Source organism: Salmo trutta, chromosome 23 (assembly GCF_901001165.1).
Source record: "Salmo trutta chromosome 23, fSalTru1.1, whole genome shotgun sequence".
NCBI classification, from domain to species: domain Eukaryota; kingdom Metazoa; phylum Chordata; class Actinopteri; order Salmoniformes; family Salmonidae; genus Salmo; species Salmo trutta.
This window is the reverse complement of record NC_042979.1, coordinates 20,267,606-20,285,988: the sequence shown is the minus strand read 5'-3', so window position 1 is coordinate 20,285,988 and position 18,383 is coordinate 20,267,606. Positions and strand designations below refer to the sequence as shown.

The window sequence follows — 18,383 nt, the reverse complement described above, 5'->3', positions numbered from 1 at the left end:
CAAAAGATTGAAATGCTTTTGAACAGGGTATGGTAGTAGGTGAAATGCGCACCGGTTTAAGTGTGTCAAGAACTGCAACGCTGCTGAGTTTTTCACGCTCAACAGTTTTCCATGTGTATCAAGAATGGTCCACCACCAAAAGGACATCCAGACAACTTCACACAACTGTGGAGAGCATTGGAGTCAACATGGGCCAGCATCCTTGTTGAACGCTTTCAACACCTTGTTGAGTCCCACAATGAATTGAGGCTGTTCTGAGGGCAAAAGGGGATGTTTTCCTAATGTTTTGTACACTCAATATATGTTCCTGACATGGCATTCTACCCTCAACAATGTTCTTATTCAATGCTGTGATCCACTGTCCATGATTGTGAGGTTTTGATACACAGTCAGTCAGTCCTACTGTCTCCTGGCTGGTCCTTTTTGAGCAGAGTGTAACTCTACCCCCGGCGGTGTGTGTGTCTGGCCCAGCTGGGTGTTCTCTGGGACTGTTAGTCCAATCTGGCTTTCACACAGGCTCAATCACCGTCCCACACTTGGGGGGGCCAGACAGATCTTTTCTCTTTTCATTTTTCAACCTCTTTTCTCTTCCTTGCTCTCTGTCTATACTCTGCAGCCCTAATTAAGCTAGATTGATTGGAGCGCTAGTGAGATTGGAAACAATGACACTCTAGACAGACCAGAAGGAGCAATTAGAGGTCAAGGAGAGCGGCCAGCATCACTCTGCTAGCGGCAGTAGGGACTCATTTCAGTGTAACACTACCTTCGAGAGACATTTTTGTGGGGGAAGTATATCTCCCTCGGCAGGGGAAAACGGGCGCCGATACGCCTTTGCACCGGTATTGCTCTTCTCCCCGGGAAGAATGTTATAGGACAGGGGTCTTCAACCTTTTCTTGCTCAGGGATCCCCTCCTAGGCAAACCAGCAAAACTAAGGACCCCCATCATATTACAAGTTAGCAACAAATACAGTACCAGTCAAAAGTTTGGACACACCTACTCATTCTTTATTTTGACTATTTTCTACATTGTAGAATAATAGTGAAGACATCAACACTAGATAGATTTACAATTTACAATTTTTCAAAGAGCCACCATTTGCCTTTGCACACTCTTGGCATTCTCTCAATCAGCTTCACCTGGAATGCTTTTCCAATAGTCTTGAAGGAGTTCCCACATATGCTGAGCACTTGTTGGCTGCTTTCCTTTCACTCTGTGGTCCAATTGTGGAGGCCAGGTCATCTGATGCAGCACCCTATCACTCTCCTTCTTGGTCAAATAGCCCTTACACAGCCTGGAGGTGTGTTGGGTCATTGTTCTGTTGAAAACAAATGGTAGTCCCACTAAGCGCAAACCAGATGGGATGGTGTATCGCTGCAGAATGCTGTGGTAGCCATGTTGGTTAAATGTGCCTTGAATTCTAAATAAATCACTGACAGTGTCACCAGCAAAGCACCATCCCACCACCTCCTCCATGCTTCCCGGTGGGAACCACACATGCGGAGATCATTCGTTCAGCTACTCTGTGTCTCACAAAGACACGGCGGTTGGAACCAAACATCTCAAATTTGGTCTCATCAGACGAAAGGACAGATTTCCACCAGTCTAATGTCCATTGCTCATGTTTCTTGGCCCAAGCAAGTCTCTTCTTATTATTGGTGTTCTTTAGTAGTGGTGTCTTTGCAGCAATTCGACCATGAAGGCCGGATTCACGCAGTCTCCTCTGAACAGTTGACTTTGATATGTGTCTGTTACTTGAATTCCATGAAGCATTTATTTGGGCTGCAATTTCTGAGGCTGGTAACTCTTATGAATGTTTTGTCTGTAGCAGAGGTAACTCTGGCTCTTTCTTTCCTGTGGCGGTCCTCATGAGAGTCAGTTTCATCATAACGCTTCATGGTTTTTGCGACTGCACTTGAAAAAATGTTCAAAGTTCTTGACATTTTCCGGATTGACAGACCTTCATGTCTTAAAGTAATGATGGACTGTTGTTTCTCTTTGCTTATTTGAGCTGTTCTTGCCATAATATGGACTTGGTCTTTTACCAAATAGGGCTATCTTCTGTTTACCACCCCTACCTTGTCACAACACAACTGACTGGCTCAAACGCATTAAGAAGGAAAGAAATTCCACCAATTAACTTTTAACAAGGCTCACCTGTTAATTGAAATGCATTCCAGGTGGCTACCTCATGAAGCTGGTTGGGAGAATGCCAAGCATGTGCAAAGCTGTCATCAAGGCAAAGGGTGGCTACTTTTAAGAATCTCAAATATAAAATATATTGATTTGTTTAACACTTTTTTTGGTTACTACATGATTCCACATGTGTTATTATTTCATAGATTTGATGTCTTCATTATTATTCTACAATATAGAAAATGGTAAAAATAAAGAAAACCTCTTTTGACTGGTACTGGTACTTTTGACTGGTACTGTATTTTTTGCACGTCTTGTCTTATCATCAGATGAATGATAATGGCAAGGAGAAGTAATCAACATTTTACAATAAATAGATCAGGTACTTAGTTTTAAATTATTTTGTTCTCCCCACATTTTAATTGGAAGAGGAAGTGTTAACTCTTACAAAGACTATAAACTGGAAAGGTAACTCCAATTTTGTTCTTTAAGAGCATGTGGTTAAACAAAGGTTAGCCATGTGTTGGCAAAAATGAATGTCCAAGTCAAGAAAGCTTACCAGCAGCCAGCGGCACTTGCCACACTGGTAGCCTATTCGTGGGTGCTTTTTCAAAGCCTATGTTAGATACTCCAGTGAGTGTAATTTATTCCATTTTAGTTGAGAAATAAAGTTGACATCATTAGAAAGAAGATATTCTCTTATTTTCTTCTGTAGGTATGTAATTCAAAATGTGTTTATTCTGTTGTTGCTAGTGGTATTCATAAAAACATTGAAATAAAATACATATTTTTTCCAGCAGTTTGTTAGGGTTACTGAGAGGAGATGCTGAGGCCTCAACTGCTCTAATACCTGCCAGTATGTGCAGGATTCCTACTCTGTGCCATGGAGGATGATTGAGCAGCAGTGAGAAAAACGGTTTCTGGTTCTCTCTGGAACTGCTTTTTGTCATGGACCTTGAGGGGCTCCAGTAGTAAAGGGTTTTTCTTGGCGGCCGTGAAACTCGAACACTGAGGACAGAGACATTTTGCAGCGGTTGTAGAGGGTCCTTGTGGTCTTGAATTTCTAGCGGTGACTGGAGAAAAAAAATCTACCAATGTCAGATGCTAGTAGATGTTTTTGGACAGCGTCATGCTAAAGAGAGGGGGGTGGAAAAAGCCCCAAATAGGGCTATTGTGGGGAATATTTGTGTCTTTCTGATGTAGCCAGATTCAAGGCACTAGGCTGTTTTCTATCATGCTCATTGCAAAGGCCTGGAAGCACTGTCTCGCTGGCACTCTCTGTATTTAACATGGCTGCTAAACAACTCTGTGTGAGGCGACATCAGAAAGAAGAAGCAGGTGGGTTTGCCATCTCTTTCCTCCCCTCCGTTTCAGTCATCATCACAAAGTCATTCATCAACAGTCAGCCAAGACGACGTCTCATAGAAATCAGCTATTGGCACACACTTACAGTCCCTTCCATTCAAATCTCCCTGCAGACATATGAAAGATGGGCTCTTAAAAGGGGGGATAAGAGAGATTGAAAGAGAAATGAAGAAAGAGAGAGAATTCTGAAGTTGAAAAGAGAGAGAATTCTGAAGTTGAAAAGAGAGAGAATTCTGAAGTTGAAAAAAGAGAAGCTCCCCGAGTGCTTCTTTATTTTGGTTTGATTATGGTATGTCTAGAGAACCTCATGGAGGGCCGCATTACAAACATTATTCGACATTCCTCCTTAATTGTGGAATTCTGGACGAACTACGCACTACATACGCAAGGGAACAATGGCTGTGAGGTCCTGCATTTATTTTTGTAGCCCTCATGCCTGTTACCACTTAGTGTGTTTAGGAATCTGGCTATGAGGGGACAGTGGTAGGCCGCTCGGCTCAGCAGCTCTGCATCGCTAGCTGCTCTTCTCTGCAGTCCACAGACAGAGGCTCCTCTGGAAATACCACTGATAATACCTAACAATCCCCTCGCATAAAAGGAAATATTTTGCATTGTTTTCACAGGCCTTTGTTGTTATGCTGTTTTACGGTTGTGCTGATATTTGATGTTATTGTCAGGGGATTTTTCATGGGATGACATTCTTACTTATGTCTGGTCCTGACTGTGCTTACCGGTATGTGAAAATCTGAGGTGAAACAACAGTAAGTATCCTTTGCAGAGAGTAAAAGGACATGGTAACTCTGACAGCTTTCTGAGAAAAATAAACTGATGCTTGTCTTTGAAACACTAAAAATAGACATTCGATCTTGCCTGGTTGGAAACTGGATAGAAGTTCAAGTAAGACTCAACTAAATTGAATACATTCTACAACCTATAGAAAAGTATTTCCTTCCATGTAGATGGTCCTACTTACATTTACTGATTGATCTGGAGGCCGTCATGCCTCTGGTCCAGCTTCATCAGGGGTGGAGGGCAATTTGTTTCCGCCTGGCCCCTCCGCGCATTACTGTCTCTCTGTGGTAGGTTAATGGCCAATTCTCTCTGTCTCTCTCTCTCTCTCTCTCTCTCTCTCTCGCGCTCTCTCTCTCTCTCTCTGTGAGTTCACCTGCACTCGTCTTTGTGGGTTCGTCCTCACATGTCATCAGCTGAGGTGGGGTGGGTGGCCCACAGTGGAGGGTGATGGGGGTCATTGGGTGGAAGGTAGACTTGTGCTTAGAGCGATGTGCCAGTAACCAACAATTTGCTGGTTCGAATATCGTAGCTGACAAGGTGAAAAATCTGTCACTGTGCCCTTGAGCAAGGCAGTTAACCCCAATTGCTCATGGGCCACTGGATAATGGTGACCCTGGCTGTGACACCACTCCCTGCGGGTGTCTCAAGAAACACATTTCCATTACACAAGTGTGTAACAGAACAAATATAAGCACACCCCCAAATTATTATTAATATTATTATTGAGGTCAGGGAAGGGGGTGGAGAGGTGGTACGTTTCCATCTACCTCCACTGAAGAGGAAAGACCGTTGAAGTACTGTATTGCTATCGCCTCCATAGAGTTAGACGTAAGGGATGAGTCTAACTCAACTACACAGCACAGGGAAGAAAAAAAACAAAACAAAACAAAAAAAATGTATGAAATTGTATGAAATGTATGCATTCACTACTGTAAGTCGCTCTGGATAAGAGTGTCTGCTAAATGACGTAAATGTAAGATCACAACAGGAATTTAATTGATTTGGAAAAGCTCCAAATCAGGAGTTGATTTGGAATTTACATGGGTGAGATAGTACAGAAATGTCATCCAGTGGCATTCACATGCAACACTGTCATGTTGAATTTGACCTGAGAATGCCAACACATTTTCAAGACTGTCCCACCACCTCTGAAACCCCACTTTAAGGTCATGATTGGTTGGTACGGACACACCACCAACACTATTAAGAGTCTCCACTTAAGATAAACAGATACACTACAAGCACTGGAAACTTTATCATGTCTTTCTATGCACATATTCTCTATACTGTACTTTAACTCTAACTCTGGAAGTCCCAGTTGTCTAGCTTGGGTGTCCAACTTTTGAATCCTAGTGTCAACACTTGGTCTTACGTAGGTTGTGTCCTCCATAGAGCGGGAAAAAGCACAAAAGATTAAGGATGGAGAAAAAGAGCGTGTCAGTGTGGTAATAACGGCACGGATGAATGAGGCCTTTAGGATCTGCAGTGTTGACCAAGCCGATGACAGGAGAGCTGAGGGGCCCACCGATTTAAAAGTGTTCTTGGCGTGAGGCCGCCATCACCATGCCAACTCACCGCAGCGTTTCACACTCAGCAGCCCCAGACGTATGTATACGAGGCAAATTTATGGGCTTATATGAATTATATATGGGTGTAAATGGATGAAGTCATAATCTTTCATTTAATATGTATCAGATATAAAAGCATTAACACAGTTTGAGCTCTCTTTGCACCCTGGACTGCCCCAGAACAGATGCCCGCTGACATCTGAATTTAGTGAAGTTACATTTTCCAATTTATTTTCGCCTCTTCTCTCGACTTCTCTCTCTCTCTCTCTCTCTCTCTCTCTCTCTCTCTCTCTCTCTCTGTGTGCGTCTTTCTAAGTGATCTACAGTATATGTTCTTCCCAGGGCATGCATGAAAAGTCTTCAAATGAATGGAAAATTGTCTCTCCCCTGTGGCTCACAAGGGGCAATGGATGAGGAATATGGGGCAAGGGGCGAAGGATAGAGGATGAAGGGTAAGAGATGAGGGGAGAGGAGCGCTGAGGGGGGTGAAACTGACCCATCAGGTCCTAATTTGGGTTAAACCAGAGACATCCTTAGAGAAGAGACTGGGAGCCAGGAAAGGGAGAGTGGGAGGGAGTATGGAAATAGAGAGAACTGGAGGGAGGGAGGGCGTTAGAGATGGGGAGAGCACAAAAGAGAGGAGGGAGAGACAGGGAAAGTGAGAGCGAGTGTTAGAAAGGGAGAGAGACAAAGTCAATTGCAGGACAGGCTCAAGACTGGAATACTCACTCCCAGAGGCCCCACTGGCTAAAGTAGTGCCAGACACAGTAGCGGTGTGTGGGTAAAATCATTGAGAAGGCCAAACCAGTAAAAAAGCCATATTATAACCTGTGTTGCGCTGTTTGCTCTATAACGCGTTCGTTCATACGCCATTGTGATATACAATTAGGCTGGCCCGTGATATCAAAAAGACAACAGTCACAGTGGCGGAATACATTCAACTACACATATGTTTGTTTCATCACATAACCGGAGAGCAACATCTGACCAGTGAAGTCCACAAAGCAGATATTGCATGTAGCAAACAGTTATGACCTGCAAGGTCAAGCAAGTTAATGTTTTCTACAGTTTACTAAACAACTAGTAATTTAGAACCACAGAGTTACCACAGAGTTACCACAGAGTCAGCACAAAGACAACAGGAGCACTGCCTCCTCTATTCCAGCACCATTTCAACTTAAACATTTCAAATCAACAAGGCTATATATGCTTTAATACACTGAAAATGAACTTCATTATACCAAAAACAATTTAGTCCTATGTTGCTAAATATCATGTGGCTGTCCATGGTACTGACTTCTGTGTGTGTGCACTCAAGCAAAACAGATGTTTGACTCACCTTACTGTACAATGCCATCCTCTCTTTCATGTTGGCAAAACGGTCTATGGTTCTGTCATGCAGTATGCTTTTAGTTTTTGTTATCACAGGCTACCTACAGTGCCTTGCAGAAGTATTCGCCCCCCTTGGCGTTTTTCCTATTTTGTTGCATTACAACCTCAAATTTAAATAGATTTTTATTTGGATTTCATATAATGAACAGACATAAAATAGTCCAAATTGGTGAAGCGAAATGAAAACAATAACTTGTTTAAAAAATAATAATAAAGAAAAAAAACTGAAAAGTGGTGCGTGTATATGTATTCACCCTCTTTCCTATGAAGCCCCTAAATAAGATCTGCTGCAACCAATTACATTCAGAAGTCACATAATTTGTTAAATAAAGTCCACCTGTGTGCAATCTAAGTGTCAAATGATCTCAGTATATATACACATGTTCTGAAAGGCCCCAGAGTCTGGAACACACTGGCAAGGGGCGCCACCAAGCAAGTGGCACCCTCAAGCAAGCGGCACCATGAATACCAAGGAGCTCTCCACACAGGTCAGGGACAAAGTTGTGGAGAAGTACAGTTCAGGGTTGGGCTATAAAAAAATATCTGAAAGTTTGAACATCCCACGGAGCACCATTAAATCCATTATTAAAAAATAGAAAGAATATGGCACCACAACAAACCTGCCAAGAGAGGGTCGCCCACCAAAACTCACGGACAAGGCAAAGAGGGCATTAATTAGAGAGGCAACAAAAAGACCAAAGATCACCCTGAAGGAGCTGTAAAGCTCCACAGCAGAGATTGGAGTATCTGTGCATAGGACCACTTTAAGCCGTACACTCCACAGAGCTGGGCTTTACGGAAGAGTGGCCAGAAGAAAATAAGCAAACATATTTGTTGTTCACCAAAAGGCATTTGGGAGACTCCCCAAACATATGGAAGAATGTACTCTGGTCAGATGAGCCTAAAATTGAGCTTTTTGGCCATCCAGGAAAACGCTATGTCTGGCACAAATCCAACACCTCTCATCACCCTGACAACACCATCCCCACAGTGAAGCATGGTGGTGGCAGCATCATGCTGTAGGGATGTTTTTCATCGGCAGGGACTGGGAAACTGATCAGAATTGAAGGAATGATGGATTGCGCTAAATACAGGGAAATTCTTGAGGGAAAGCTGTTTCAGTCTTCCAGAGATTTCAGACTGGGATGGAGGTTCACCTTCCAGCAGGACAATGACCCTAAGCATACTGCTAAAACAGCACTCGAGTGGTTTAAGGGGAAACATTTAAATGTCTTGGAATGGCCTAGTCAAAGCCCAGACCTCAATCCAATTGAGAATCTGTGGTATGACTTAAAGATTGCTGTACACCAGCGGAACCCATCCAACTTGAAGGAGATGGAGCAGTTTTGCCTTGAAGAATGGGCAAAAATCCCAGTGGCTAGATGTGCCAAGCGTAAAGAGACATACCCCAAGAGACTTGCAGATGTAATTGCTGCAAAAGGTGGCTCTACAAAGTATTGACTTTATGGGGGTGAATAGTTATGCGTGCTCAAGTTTTCCGTTTTTTATTTTATTTCTTGTTTGTTTCACACAAAAAAAAATGCATCTTCAAAGTGGTAGGCATGTTGTGTAAATCGAATGATACAAACCCCCCAAAAATACATTTTAATTCCAGGTTGTAAGGCAACAAAATAGGAAAAATGCCACAGGGGGTGAATACTTTCGCAAGCCACTGTAGCTAAAATGCTTGCTAGCTTAACTTTCTCGCATGGGCAACAATGAACCAGCTAAGTTAGCTAGCTAGTAACATGAGCCTACTAGGCAACATCTAGGCTACATATTGAACTTCAATCTCTCAGGCCAGTGGCACAACATATTAATTTTTGATTAAATCAGAATCGCTGTCATATTCATTGCCTGTACAGAGAATTAAGTCCAAATCCACATCTCCATCCATGGCTTAGAAAAGGGCCGATTTAGCAAGCTAGTTACTGCAGGACATCAGCACAAGCAGATCAGAAACAGACACGTTTTTCTGAAAATGACATTTTGCTTTGGATGTGATTTGATTGTGTGAATCCAAATCCAAACTGGCCTCCCTTGCAGGGCGTTTTGCTGAACCAGGACAACCCAAAGTTGAGCTCAGCTCAACGCTGATTGGCTAGATCTTTTATTTAAAAAATGCATCAAGGGAGTCCAAATTCTTGCTGGCATCAATCAATGAAATGCTACGGCGACAACGTCATACTCTTTTGCTCCAGACAGCATCAGATACATGGGCTACACATACTAAGAGGCGCTGGTTCCCTCGCTCTGATGATATCTCCGGTAAGATTCAGCCACTTGCGAATTTACATACAATTATGAAAACACAGAGAGATGAAAGATAAATTATTTTATAATTCATGTTTTTTTATTGGTCAAATATTTGGGGAAGCCTGGCTTCCCTTGGCATCCATGAATACAGGCCACTGGTCACACAGCCACTGCTCTCTACCCTTTTTTAACAGCCTCCCACTACATCAAGCAGTCAATTACTTTCGTACAAAGCTGATGACATGTATACACACAGAAGAGTGCAAATCCATGCACCCTGGCAGACACATTTGCAGCCGAGCCTGTTTTCATGCAGTCAAGCTAAAGCCTGCATCTGTCCATCCAGTCCACATCTGATGTGTGTTGTGTTGTTGTCACAGAGCCAATACATTAGACTTAATTGAACTCAGTTTAGATGGGTTCTGACCTACAATAGTACTGCTTTTATCTGTTGTTGATTTACTCATCTCACCATTAAACCCCCCTGACCCTTTTTTCCCCTCATGCACGGCCAAAAAGCCGGACAAATATTTTCCGAGGAAATAATGAAATTCCTGAAATTATTAGGAAGAAGGACCTTATATCATGTGCTCTCTGTAGGCCTGGCCCCTGTGCGCGCCTCCAGTTTCCCACAGGCCGAGCAGGACTTTTCCACTATGCCGTCTCTTATTCCAAACACACCTGGCCCAGATCCCATCCCAGGAACTAAGCCTATACAGCATCCTTATCCTTCCTCACCTACTGGTCTGGACTTATTTCTCTGAAGGAGCGGAGGGAAATCAATCTAGAAGAGCCAGATCAATAGTAGCAGGGGTCTAACTCTAGCAACTAACAGCAATAACGACATGTCCCCTGTCTGCACCACTTGATTCATCCTCTTTATTATTCTGTCCCAACGCTTAACCAACCATATCCTGACATGTCCCCTGTCTGCACCACTTGGCTCACCCTCTTCATTATTCTGTCCCAACGCTTAACCAACCATATCCTGACATGTCCCCTGTCTGCACCACTTGACTCATCCTCTTTATTATTCTGTCCCAACGCTTAACCAACCATATCCTGACATGTCCCCTGTCTGCACCACTTGGCTCACCCTCTTCATTATTCTGTCCCAACGCTTAACCAACCATATCCTGACATGTCCCCTGTCTGCACCACTTGACTCATCCTCTTTATTATTCTGTCCCAACGCTTAACCAACCATGTCCTCACATGACCCTGTATGCACCACTTGGCTTGGCTCACCCTCTTCATTATTCTGTCCCAACGCTTAACCAACCATGTTACCTGCCATGACCATTCACTCCAATTATGCTGCATGGCACCCCACTGTCGTCCACTTCTGCAGCACAGAGGGTGGTAGCTTAGTCTATATTTTATCCACTAAGGAGGTTTTTACGGCAACTTTTATTTCTTCTTCTTCCTTTTACGATGTCCTCATTTGTCAGCATGTTTATGGCTGCCCACTTCACCCTTGTGCTCTGTTGTCCTCCTTCCCCACTTACGGATTGTCTCCCAAACTGAGTCTGAGATCTCTCCTTCGCTTTGCTTTACTAGTAATTTGAAGCCGCTAGGGCTCTCTTTAATTAATCATCGATGTAATTACATAAAATATAACAGGTCAGTTTTCTGCCGTCGTCTCCCCCTTCATTTTTCTGGGGCCCTTCAGTTTTCCAGTTGCCCTGTGTGTATAACACAAATGTCTCTCTTCGCAAGACAGCTGACAAATATCAACTGAAGAAACTCAAATTTGTAACATATATCTCTCTCATCCAAGAATTCACTGATCTTGTCAATAGGATTTTCCAAGACCACCAGTTTGGCTATTGAATAAGGGCTTTTGACATGGGTAGAAGGAAGGGGACTGACAGTTTCATGGTGATTGACTATGTGTTGTCATTTATTCCCTGTCCACTTCTAGCATAGTATTAGCCAAGCACAGTAAACACATCTCATTCAGACCTGCTCCACTGGTCTCTTGACTACCAGCCTACATTCTGTCTCAATCTGCCTGTCTAAGCTCCAGGACTTTTCTATTCTGAAATGATTTCGCTACCTCTCTTCTTAACGGTCTTTTGTCTGAAATGATCACATTTTTGGGGAAATATCTTTGCTCTACTAACTATTGTGATGTGAAATGAACTGGCTCTTGTTCCTACATTTGTTTAAATCTCTCTCTCCCCCCTCTATCTCTCCCCCTCTCGCTCTCTCTCTCCCCCCCTCTCTCGCTGTCTCTCTCCATCTGGTCTCCAGAGCCTATTTGGATGTAAAGGAGCTGAAAGAGATCCTGAATCTGGATGGCTCCACTCACCTGAACGTCTTCTTTGCCAACTCGTCTGATGAAGATCTGGCCGGTGTCGCCACTTGGCCGTGGGACAAAGAAGCCCTAACACATTTGGGTAAAGACAGACACACACACACACACTCCTCCTTCTCAACAGCCCCCGTTGTTGATTAGGAGTAATTACAGTGTGAGCCCCGAGCAGTCTCGCCATCTCTACCTCCGCTCTGACAGGGAGGAAGGTGATAATGAAGCTGTGTGGGTCGATGAATAATGCATTATCTCAATCCTACTCCAGTTTCCAGTACTTTCTAGTGTGAATAGGTGTTTGTCTGTGTCTGCTCTCCATTCATAGGTGGTATTGTTTTGAACCCCTCCTTCTACGGCACATTTGGTCACACCCACACCATGATCCATGAGATCGGCCACAGTCTCGGGCTGTACCACGTGTTCCGGGGGATCTCTGAGATTGAGTCGTGTAACGATCCGTGTCTGGAGACTGAGCCCTCGTTGGAGACAGGAGATCTGTGTGAAGACACTAACCCCACGCCCAAGTACAAGTACTGCAGAGACCCTGAGCCTGGCAACGACACCTGCGAGCGTCGCCACTTCACACACACACCGTACAACAACTACATGAGCTATGCAGGTGAGATTTGTAACATACAGACACACACGCACAGACAAATAAAAAAACATAAAACGACATACAAACACGTGCACACTTTCTGACAAGCATAAACAGGCACAGACACATGCGTACACACTCAGATACATCATACAAACACGTGCCGATGTTCCCATAATCCATCACACGCTGCAGTCCCATCACTTTAGAAATAAACACACATAACATAGGAATGTCCTACCATACAGTAAGCTGACCCTGAGTGTCACATAAAGATGTAGGATCTTAATTTGAGCCAGTCTCCTGCACCAGGAAAATAATCCTGCAGCAACAGAAAATAATGAATGGATATTTTTGAAGTGGTTGATGCATTTTTCATAAGGGAAAATCAAGTGTGAAATTTCTAAGTGGAAATTACAAACTTGAGAAGCCTTTCTAAACCTCAAATACACTACACGTTTTAAATGCCCTGCAATACAGGAAATGTATCCTGCAACGGGGTGATCAAATTAAGATCCTACATCTGTGTGTGTGCCTTAGCAGGTGTGGAATGTAGACATTGCACCTGGGTAGATTCTACTGTATGTTCAGGTAACTGACCTGTGGAGACTGTATGAATATTGCTTCCCTTAATAACATTGCTACAGACTCTGTAGATCCGGGCCCTGTTTTTCTTCCTTTTGTACGTATACAGTATATGTACATTACTTCTCAGGCATTCCCTAACCATCCCCTATTGGCTAATGCAACCTATTAACCTGTATTCTGCTATAAAATATAAGGAATTTTAAATCCTACTTAAATCCCATGAATACATAATCTACATCATATTAAACTGTTTCTGATCATCTCTTCCACATAGATGACGACTGTACAGACTCTTTCACCCCCAACCAAGTGGCCCGGATGCACTGCTACCTGGACCTGATCTACCAGACGTGGCAGCCCGCATCCAAACCACCCCCTGTGCCCATGGCGCCCCAAGTGGTGGGGCAGGAGCATGACACCATTACCCTGGAGTGGTTCCCGCCTATCTCCGGCCACTTCTACGACAGGTGAAATGAGCTGGACGAATGGGGCAAGCAGCACAGTCAGGGTCTTTAGTATTTACTTCCACTCTGCAGAGTACTGGAGATATTTCAGACAAATGGGTTGACTGTCTGTTTTGATTGCATCAAAATTAGCACCTGTCTATTGGCCTGTATTCAAGTGAGTACCAGTCCAATTAGACTGTGTCTTAGTGAGTGTGTTTTATAAACTGTATCTAAGTTGGTTGCTGTGCCTGTCTGTTGGTTTCCTAGAGAAGTGGGATCAGTGTGTGATAAATGCACAGAGGGCCGGGTCCTGCTGCAGTACGCATCCAACTCCTCGTCCCCACGACCCTGCGCTCCCTCTGGACACTGGAGCCCCCGCGAGGCCGAAGGTAAGACAGCTCTATCCTGGCTTATTTATTACCACACGACTGACTAACTGACTGACTAACTGACCAACTGACAAACTGACTGAAAGCACTTCTCACCTCTCTGTCTCACCACTGAAACCTCTGTAACCTTCAAAGCTCAGCGCACTTCTCCTACTTACTTTACCCATTCATTTACTTTTACTCTCTTGGATTCTAACCACCCTACCCCAGAACATGCAGTACATACAGTAGCTACTGTAAACCACCCACCCTGCCTTGTAAGGCAGGCCCACCCACCCACCCCACACACATTCTCAATGTATCCCCACCCTGTCAATAACACACCTGAACTTCTTCCCTCCTCTTTCTCTTGCTGATAGCATCTTCACCACATCAGGAACTCTCACTCTCACTAGGCCAGTATGAGGCTCAATTTGGCTTCTGTGTCAACTCTCAAACATGCAAATCATTTGGTCTCTGAGTCAAGCCCCAAGCATGCAAATGATTCATCTGAGTCACGGCCCTTGACACGAGCTGAGGGACGCAGAGGGAGTCAAAGTTGAGCCAGTGTTCCCAACGGAATGGAGATTCCGTATCCCAGAAATACCAAACGTGGGCTCACAGCGACAGGCATGGTGGGAACTGGGAAGAGCTCTCCATGGATCATGTCCGTGACATAATTTCTCCCATTTGTTATCAGGGAATGTGAGGACAGTGAAAGCTTAAATCAACAGAATTCCCAAAATAGTATGCGTTTTTCTTCCCCTCTCTCCTCCATCTCTTGCAGAGGATTTTAGAACAACTGTAGAGGGACCAGCATTAGGGAGGTGGAATTTGGTCTTTATAAATAGTCTGCACAGCTGTGCACCTCTGACCGCTAGCTGGCTCTGGCATCTGCAGTATTAAGCATTGTTCAGAGTGTGTTGGAGTGTGTTTCAATGTATGTATCAGTGTGTCAGTATATCTGCCATTATGATGCCATTCTGCGTCTAGAGGAAGTTTGATGGCTAAATACACAGCTGATAATATCTGTACATCAGTCTATTCAGTCTAGTCTAGATATGGAGATACAGAGGTATCAAAACTCTGTCCAAGGTCTTCTGATAAACTGAAAAGGAATAGATTATCCCTACTGTGTTGGTATGTTGATAGAGATGCCAAGAAGGTACAGTTTCCCAAGATTCAAAGTTATTCCATTGTTATTCCGTGGTCTTTCAGGGTCAGAGCTGGAGTCTGTAGAATCTAGTGAGATCTGATCAATTTGGCAGCTGTCCGACAGCACATGGCTAATAATGAACCCAGTGACTCATTGGGCTGGGGATCAGACTGCCATTAGTGCTGTGTCTGTGTGCATGTGTGTGTGTATGTGCGTGCGCACGCTTGTGCACATGTCTGTGTGTGTGTCTGTTAGCATGGTCCTTGCTCCACACACAGTGTGTGTGAGAGGCAAGTCTGGGCTTGTCTGCGGCACTGTGTGTAAACCTCACTGTTTGGAAGTGCTCCCTGTTAGCAAGCAGCAGATTCCCACTCCCCTGTTTACACACCGATGCTAGTCCATCACAGGCTGCTAACAGCTGCATTCTTGTCTGTGTGTGTGTGTGTTGTCTCTATGGGAGCTTATGACAGTCAAGTAACCGCCACCCACAGACATCCCGACGATGCAAGCATGCAGAATGCCAATGCCATGAGTCTGTGTATGTGGGCATGTGTTAGCGTAGTGTGTATGTGTGTAGTTGAATGGATGAATTGGTGTGTGTGTGTGTGTGTGTGTGTGCGTGCGTGCATGCGTGCGTGCGTGTAGTGGACAGTGGGCATGTCCAGGCATGTGTTTGTGTGTGTGAATAGGCGTGTACAGGCTTATATGTGTGCGTGTGTGTCTGTAACACGCCTGACACCTGTCAGTCCCATGGCTCGTGTTCCAACACTTCTGTAGCTAGGAAACCCTGGCGTGGTCAGAGAGAGAGCTGGAGCACCCCTCGTAAATCTTTACTGCTCTAGACCCAGGAGAAATATGGCTGGGGGAAGAGAAACCAGAGGATGAAAAAAGAGAGGGAAGAAACCATGTGGAAACCACCCAAGATAGTTAAGCGAATTGCATGTGGTTTGTGACATTCACGAGGAGGATCCTGCAGCTGATTGGAACCAGGAGTGTGTGTGGATGGACGTGAAGGATCTGAGATGTGTGTATGCAAAGTCGTGCGTGTGTGTGTGGGGAGTGGGTTTAGTCAATGAGGGCCTTGTAAATTGTCTGTGTGTGTGCAAATACAGTATGTGCACGTGTGTGTGTTCACACATGGCATTTTTCTGTGTGCATATTTATGTGTATATGTGCTCGCTGCACCAAGCCGTGCATCGCCAAGTGTTCCTGTCTGACTGGCCCAGATGTCGGGCCATGCTTTCATTAACAGCGGCCTCCTTTGTAGGCGGGGCAGTGTCAAGCCTCTCTGCATTATGTGATGCTGTGTGTGTGTGTGTGGTGAGTGTGTGTGCTCTCTCTGTCTGTCTGGGAGAACAACACTCACTGGGCTCTACTCCATTGCTGTCAGGGCTGCACACTGCAGGGACTCAGGGCGACAGGGTTCAGACACAAAGTACCTGAAGAGAAAGAACAGCTTCCCCTGCTTTATCTCCACTAGCACTTTAATGATAGTCATGAGATAATGATTTGGTGATGGAGAGGGATTGGATAGAGACATGGATGCACATAGAGACTTACAGAGACATCCACAGTCATTCATGTACTGTACGCTCACATACTCACAAACACACTTATTCTGGAGAATATCAACCCTGACATGCGCTACCTCAACTTAAGGGATGCCCCCTTAAGGAAATACAATACAAATGACAGATCAGCCAGGAACTTGGCCAGGGCCTTGTTGCATTGTGTATGACGCAAAATATTGGAAAAGACTCCCCTGCCGCATGCCCGATTGCATTGACGGATGACCTGTTCCATCTCCAAAACTGTCCAATCCCTCAGTAGTATCTTTTCAAATCCAACAATGGTTTTACTGCTGCAATGCTCCAAATGTTCCAAAAGCTACTCACTATTTCAGAATGTCTTAATGACATTGCTTGTTTCTCTTGTTTGGCTTCTTGGCAAAACTCTTAGCAATAATGAATCACAGTGGAACCTAGAACCCAGAACATTCCAATTCAGTGTTCCGGTTCATTTCATTGTATAATGTCACAGGAATTCCCTCCGATATCCTATAAAAGAGTTGCACTATATAAAAGAATCCGCGCGCCAGGACAAGGTTGTGTTTTTTTCCCCAACATTGGGATGTTGAGTGGAGGCCAGCGAGGTTGATCTGGAAAAGAAGGAGAGGAGTGGTGGATGTGTGTTGAAGGAAATATCTGCAAACTCCCCGGGCGAGGGAGAGGAGAGGAGCCGGACTGTCAATCACCACTCCTCCTTCAGGCCCTCTGCTTTCCCCATCACTCACCCTTCCCGCCACATTCTCCATCCCTCACCCATGTCACCCACTCCAACTGTTTAGACTGCAGATATCATATGCAGAGAGATGGGATGAATGACTGACTGACGTTTATTGGCCTTCTAGACTATGAGGAATCGCTTGATTGATTTTAATGTATCAATTGAAAAATATATGCTGTCATGCAGCTATGACTGTGTTCACACAGATGACACAGTAAGGCTCTCAAGGGACGAAACACAAGTGAGCAAGACATATTTCCATTGTAGTTCCTCTCATGCCCTCTAGTTAGAGGTCATGGCATGAATTCAAGTAGTGAAAGTTACTTCAGTGCAAGTCAGTCAGTCTGTTGTGTGTTTGACTCCGTTCCATTAATTCCATTCCAGCCATTACAATGAGCCTGTCCTCCTATTGCTCCTCCCACCAGCCTCCTCTGAGGACAATGGTTACTTCAGTGCAAGTCAGTCAGTCTGTTGTGTGTGTTATAGAGAGTGTGACGTATGACGGAGAGGTAGGCCCCATTCTTAGAAAGCAGAGTGCATGCCCGGACATATCCCTCTATGTTTATCTATCCGTATCCCAGTTCATTCCAGTCCCCTGTTTCCAGCGCTCCACAATTCCACACCGTCTGATTCCCACATGATGGCGGAGGGCGAAACACTACACATTCAACCCTACAGCAATTAAGCTGGAATTCCTCCAAATGTCTCTTACCTCCTTTCCTAGAACAAGCGATCTCCTAGACAGGTTAATACCCCCATGGGATTAGCAAATCAAGTGAGAAAGCAAGGCCTCCTATTAAAAGGCCAGGTTTGGATTGTCTGAACACCTTGAGGGCCTTTCAGCAACCTGGGAGGCAAGGCTAGGTCAAATGCTTCAGAGCTGTTTTTATAACAGAGAGTAGAGTTAACCCTAATGAAAAGGTGCTGTCTTGGTTGGATTTTAAGGATAAAATCTGTAATACTCAAAATTACTGTACTGGTAATTCTACAGTGTTGAAAAACAGACATGGGTCTTGCCAAGGTTGCATATAATCTTTATGTATTTCTTTTACTTACTCTATAGATGATCTTATGATGGATGACATCCCCATCCTGTCTCATGGTAAATCTGGAACCTCT

General features: G+C 44.4%; 1 protein-coding gene across 1 annotated transcript in view; it reads left to right on the top strand.

The window, feature by feature from the left end:
* Window positions 1-18,383, top strand: part of LOC115159544 (pappalysin-1-like) — a 122,469-nt gene that overhangs the window by 11,291 nt on the left and 92,795 nt on the right. The window contains exons 3-6 of the mRNA XM_029709362.1: window positions 11,765-11,910; window positions 12,148-12,441; window positions 13,283-13,475; window positions 13,722-13,843. Coding sequence (XP_029565222.1) covers window positions 11,765-11,910; window positions 12,148-12,441; window positions 13,283-13,475; window positions 13,722-13,843 — 755 coding nt within the window. The remainder of the gene's footprint in view (window positions 1-11,764; window positions 11,911-12,147; window positions 12,442-13,282; window positions 13,476-13,721; window positions 13,844-18,383) is intronic.